Consider the following 6,214-nt stretch of genomic DNA (forward strand, 5'->3'; position numbering starts at 1 on the left):
ATTAAACGTTTGCATAATTCTAACCTGCCGCCTTCTTCAGAGGTGTCCAGACACCCGACAAGAAGAATCAGCTGCTGTCCAATGAACTCTTGGGTCATCACCATCTCAAGCTGTGTCATATCTGCTCTCTGCTCCTCAGACAGCTGAGTGATGCTCTTTAGATAACTGAAACAAAAAGGCTTCCTTAAATAACTGGGCTATCATTTGCAAAGGTTTCATGTTAAGGTGAATTCGAGCAGGGGAAAAAAAAAACAGACATGTAGACATGTAAAGCTCATTTAAAAGGATTAAAAGAAACAGTGCAATCACCTGTACAGGTACTCAGCAAAGATGGCCGTCTCTGGGAGTAACTGCTCCAGTAATTCCTCACCTTCGTTTCCTTTATTCTTGACAAACTCACACAACGCTCTCCAGTACAACACATTTTCACATGTTAGGGAGTCCACGGGGATTAGTTTCCTGCACAGAGAGATATGCACCTTTAAGAAGACCAAAGCTAAAAATTGTCACGACATCTGCCAAAACATTGAAAACAATTATATTATTAAAAACATAACATTGTCATTTTCCACTAGATTTTTTTTTTTAGGGATGGACATTTTTTGAAAATATTGAATCTTATTTAAAAAATAACCTGAATATTTGTTTATTTAAATTACGCTTAATTAGAAAGACGTTATCGTTTTAATCAAACATTATTTTGTCACCATTTCTGAACAATCTTATCAGGCTATAGCCTTTTCACAATAAACTTACAATTAAATAAGACTATCCTGTTTTTTTGTTTTCATTTGAAAACATTAAACAACATGTGCAAATGCAAAAAATTGTTGTAAAGCACATATTAAGTCGGTTCGATGGTTATTGTGTTTGCGGTGTTTCAAATGTTCTTGCTGAAATAAAATAAAATACATCTAAATGATCGAGTGAAGTCGTCTCCTTATGCTGTGTCATATCAATATTAACCTCTCAGTATGGTATTTGCCCCGCCCAGTCTCCACTGTGATTGGATGGCTGACTGAAAACTGACAGTGATCTTTGTGAAAGTGATTTTGCCCAGAGTTAAACATTTATTAGGGCTTTGTTGTGCTGCTGGCATCTTAAAATACCATTTGAAAACTGTTGAAAAAATATTCTGTTTTAAGAATTCAGTTTCACATGACAAAGTTTGCGTGCTCTGGATTTACTGCCAGCAAAGTAAAATTTTAGTGAAATTCAAATAGTCTTATTTTTTCGATTTCAATTATTGCAGATATAATATATTAGACTACTCGTGCACACCCCTAATATTTCATCTTCATTGATTTTGCCGATGCCGGCTCAACATCATGACATCTGTCAGCCAGTGGCGATAGACGATGGCATTCAATGCAATGCTTCTATTAATAGCTAAAAGCAAAGAATGATCAAATAAACCTCAAATTATTCCTATTTTCACATTCTATTTTAGATTTTACATGAATCCTTTCTCAACATCCCAAATGAATACATGAAGGGTATAGATGGTTTGATTTATGCCATATGCCTGTTGCAGTGTTTAGATTCAAGTAACTGACCTCTCATTCAGCCTGACCCCGTTCTGCAGGAGGTCATCGGGGCTTGATGCCATGGAGAAGATGGCTTGTAAAGTAGTCATCGCAGTTTCTGCACAATTCTCTACATCCAATCTGTGAAGCAACTGCAAAACATCTCCCTGCTGCATGCGAAGCCAAGCAGGCAGCAAATGGGTCTTGACGACCTCCTTCACTGAGTCTAAAGGAAATACGTATGATTTGTTTTATTGACTTGTACTATCCTGACAGCAACAAGGCTATTTCATGACGAGCGCAGAGAATTACAAGATATGCAACTTACAAAACTTCACAAGACGACATTTCTAAGATGCATTCAGGTGACACTTTTAAAGAGGAAAAAAAGTTCTCATCTCAGAGATTTTAAAATGAAAGAAATATTTAGGCATTTCCCTTATTGGTAAAAACCCACATTTAAGTCTTAAATGACCCATCTTGTAAATACCTTGTTTATGTCTAAAACACTGTTGATATGAGATTGATGTGAACTGTAATACGAGTACAAATGGATTCTTTGACTGTTTGATCAACAAACGCTGAATTTCCTTACCTGCAGAATCACTGAGACCTTCATGCAATAGACTGACTCTCTGAGCAATGCTCAGTGCTCGAATATGCACTTTCTCTGCCAGCACCTGAGCCACAAACATACACACATTATATTTGAACTTATAGCATACACTACCATTCAAAAGACTGGGGTAAGTAAACTTTTCTTTTGAAAGAAATTAACACTTCTATTCAGAAAGGATGCAATAAATTTACAGCAACTTTTCTTTTATGCAGTTCCCACAAAAAAATTAAAATAAGAAGCACAACTGTTTTCATCATGTTCCTGTTCCATTAGCACCAAATCAGTATATAAGAATGATTTCTGAATACTAGAGGCTATTGAAATTTCAGTTTTGTCATCACAGGAGCAAATTATATTTTAAAATATATTAAAATAGAAAAATCATCTTTTAAGTTGTAATACATTTCACAAGGTTGCATTTATTGGTGTTTAAATATATGCAACCTTGCTGAGCATGAGAGAAAAATCACACTAACCCCAAACATTTAAACGGTAGTGGACCTTTAAACACATCTGGACTAAACCTATTTAAACAATTTTACCTGATAAGCAAGTTTCCTGACTTTCTCTTTGACGTCCCGGGTGCGTTTGTAGATTTTAGAAAGTGTAGTGGCCGAGGGAGCGATGCAAGACAGCACAGCGCGTCTAACTTCAGGGTTTGAGTCATTTTCCAAAAGCAGCATATAAGCTAAAAACACAGAATAAATCACTTTTACCTTGTTTTAGTTCATATTCTTGAAAAATCAAGGATCAGTTATAAACATGTTAACTAGGGACTGTAGCTCAATGTGCTTTAGCATGAAGTTTGAGCATTCTGAGTACCTTTAATAGTGGGGCAGTCCAAGTTGCTGGGGTCCTGGAGTCTGGACATGGCCAGTGCTGCCTGAATCCTGACATTAGGGTATTTGTCTGTGACTCGGATCAGCATGGCCTCGTGGATCCTATCCCACAGATCATCATCAATCTGAGCATTCTCACTCAGACTGCCCAGCAGCTTATTCACCAGCTGACAAGAACGAAACCTCACCGCGTGGCTGTTTGCACCATGAGACTGAGAGAGAGGAAAAGACAGTAAAGATTAGAAATCTAATGTAAAGAAGTAATGCTTATGCAGCATTTGAGTGGAATTACCTCTAACAGGAAGTTGAGCAGGACGTTCAAAAACTCATTTTCGTCCCCCTCCTCCTCCTCCTCTTCAGCGTTCTCATTAACAGGAGTTTCGAAACTAGCAGCAAACCTTGTGACAAACTCAATGACGTTCTCCACCGCCGGCTCTCGGGTGTAAATGATCATGGCATACTTCAGGCAGCGGATGAACTCTTCGTGGAATTCAGTCTTATCTTCCAACTACACAGAGAACAGAATTAAAATCGATCTCTTATTCCTTTTTTTTTTTATGTATCAGACAATATCATATGCTTCTACAGGTGTGTCTTGAATTAGAATGTCGTGGAAAAGTTATTTTCAGTAATTCAGCAAAAGGAGCCCCTACCAAGTATTGAGTACATGTACAGTAAATTAACATACTTTGCAGAAGGCCAACAATTCACTAAAATATTTTTTTTATTATTGGTTTTATGAAGTATTCTAATTTGTTGAGACCGTGAATTGGTGGGTTTTTGTGCAATGTGAGCCTAGCCTAAATCATCACAATTAAAAGAATTTACTTCAGTCTGTGTGCACTGAATTTATTTAATACCCGAGTTTCACAATTTGAGTTAAATGACTGAAATTAACTTTTCCACGACATTCTAATTTATTGAGATGCACCTGTTCCATTCAACTGCATCTATTTCACCAAACATAGTAAAAAAATATTGTGAAAAATGTTTTCCATTTAAAATGTTGATTTCAGCCGCCATATTTCCTGGCTTTTGCAATATACAAAGAGTTTATGTTGGGAGATTTCTATATTTCTAAATGACAATGATTGCTTTTACTATATGCTTTTGTTATGCAAACGTTCAAGCATAGTTTTTAGTGTCATATGAACCATAAGAAATCAAACCAATATGCAGATTTAGGGCTCGAAAAACATTTCTTCACATTATTATTATCGAAGTTGAAAACAGTTGAGCTTTTTGTACAAACTAATGAATCAACAGAATCAATCATTATGACAAACAGAAGTCATTTATAAACTAAATGCATCTCCCAAAAACACATTTCCTAACCCTAACCCAAAAAAGGTGGTATATCATAATGTGAACTGTTTAATGTAACGTTACATCTGCTGCTGTACCTTATTATATCTGTTCTTCAAACTGGCAACAAGTTTGGCCTTGTTATTATGAGCTTTCTGTGCTCTCCGGAAAGCCTCTTCAATCTCTAGATCACTGTCTCCAGACATGTTGATGTTACTGAAACACACATACAAAACACATGTGTGAATGATATATACATTATATTATATAAAACCAACACATCCATTCATTTCAGAAAGATAGCAAATGAAAGACACCTACTTGAACATGTAACGTTATTTTGTCTTTAGCTGTTAATAGCACACTTGACAGGTTAAAGTTAATTCGACAAACAGAGATACCTCAGAATCGTTACCTGATCTTTCCTCGAACCACTTTTAATGATATAAATAAAGAGTGATTCATTAAATGACCTAACGTTAGCACATACTACACAACTAGATGACGTCCCATACTAAATAAAATAAGTAAACATGTGAAACAGCTGAATAAAATATAGTTTTCCCTCTGTGAGAGCGTTTGTTTATGTTTAGGAACTGTTCGCATCGACACTTAGCATTAGCATTGATCCAAAAACACGAAGGACTAACTCATAATTATAGTTTTCAACTACTTAAAGTTTACCAGAACATTCATCCTTGTTAGTTTCTCTGTATAATACTTAATTTCTGATCAACGCGTTTCGGGAAAATGGTTTAATCTTAGTCGTACCTGCAAGAAATCGCTTTTGAAACTTCTGTCTGGAAAGACGTTGAAGCGCCACTTTTTCAAACTATCCTCTCGCGAGAGAATCGTAGGACCGCCTCCTTCCGCTTCGGGCTGTCAATCATAGCAAGCTACGTTCGTAGTAATCCAATACTATACCTCCAGGGGGCGTTCTGAGTCTATTAGTAAGAGCCGCGTTAAAATTGTAATTATTTTAACTTTATTAAGTAGTAGAGACTAACATAGAAATATCTCTATAATGATTTAATAAAACTCTTTATCCTGTAATCCCAACCCCTTTAAACGCTGAGAAATAATAGAACAGAATATCTAGAATAGACACTGATTCCAAATTACATGACAAAAATTGTAGGTATTAAATTAATCAATTTCTGCACACATTTTAGGTAATAGAATCAGATTGCTACTTTAAGAATACTTTTCACATTGATTTGAATATGATGAACCATATTGATATGAAAGTATGAAGAGGAAGACAATAATTTCCAACATTTGTTATAAACATTATAACGTGAATTAAACATTATATTTCAATGTTTTCCAAACTGGGCTTCATAAAGGAACTGCAGGGGGTTTAGTGATAAGTTAACAGTTAGCCTAATTAAATCATAAAAAAAAAAAAAAATCAAAATAAATATTTTTAATACCTATTAATAAACCATAGATATTTTTTTTTAGTAAATCATAGCCTTAAACATTTAAAAACAATAATCAAAACAAAATGCTTACAAAAAATATATATATATTTACCTACATGTCACTTGACCATTAACCACAAATGTGATACTTAATTTTTAAAAAAAAAGAATTTTAATCTCAAGTAAATATATTAGGTGAAAGAGGTTTAGCTGGGAAAAAAAAAAAAAAAAAAATTGGGAATACAAAATAACATGAATTAGTGTTTGAAAGACATAAAAGCCTTCCAAAGATGGTTAAAAATCCTTTAATTAAGGCGAGACACTGCAGGTGAATAGGGTCAAAAAACTTACTAAGTTGATTGATTACATTCATAATTGCGAACATTTTTTGTATTACACATTTTCTAAATTTGATTACATAATCCAGATTATTACAGGTAATCGATTACTAGCCAGCACTGGCTGTGGGTTGATTTTTCACTATAAACAGGTGGGCCAGAT

General features: G+C 34.9%; 1 protein-coding gene across 5 annotated transcripts in view; it reads right to left on the reverse strand.

Moving 5' to 3' along the window:
• LOC127955729 (condensin complex subunit 3-like) overlaps nt 1-5,170 on the reverse strand; it is a 27,658-nt gene extending 22,488 nt beyond the window's left edge. Inside the window, exons 1-9 of one of the 5 annotated variants that reach the window (XM_052553660.1) lie at nt 4,705-5,138; nt 4,388-4,505; nt 3,277-3,492; nt 2,968-3,196; nt 2,688-2,833; nt 2,122-2,206; nt 1,557-1,752; nt 310-459; nt 25-165 (exon numbers count right to left, since the gene is read on the reverse strand). In XM_052553660.1, the coding sequence (XP_052409620.1) occupies nt 25-165; nt 310-459; nt 1,557-1,752; nt 2,122-2,206; nt 2,688-2,833; nt 2,968-3,196; nt 3,277-3,492; nt 4,388-4,505; nt 4,705-4,754 (1,331 nt within the window). In that variant the 5' untranslated portion in view covers nt 4,755-5,138. Of the gene's footprint in view, nt 1-24; nt 166-309; nt 460-1,556; nt 1,753-2,121; nt 2,207-2,687; nt 2,834-2,967; nt 3,197-3,276; nt 3,493-4,387; nt 4,506-4,704 lie in introns of all 5 variants that reach the window. The other 4 variants (XM_052553495.1, XM_052553742.1, XM_052553574.1 and 1 more) reach the window with 4 other exon arrangements.
• Between the last annotated feature and the right edge of the window lie 1,044 nt (nt 5,171-6,214).

The sequence above is a fragment of the Carassius gibelio genome, chromosome A1 (genome assembly GCF_023724105.1).
Source record: "Carassius gibelio isolate Cgi1373 ecotype wild population from Czech Republic chromosome A1, carGib1.2-hapl.c, whole genome shotgun sequence".
Lineage (NCBI taxonomy): Eukaryota > Metazoa > Chordata > Actinopteri > Cypriniformes > Cyprinidae > Carassius > Carassius gibelio.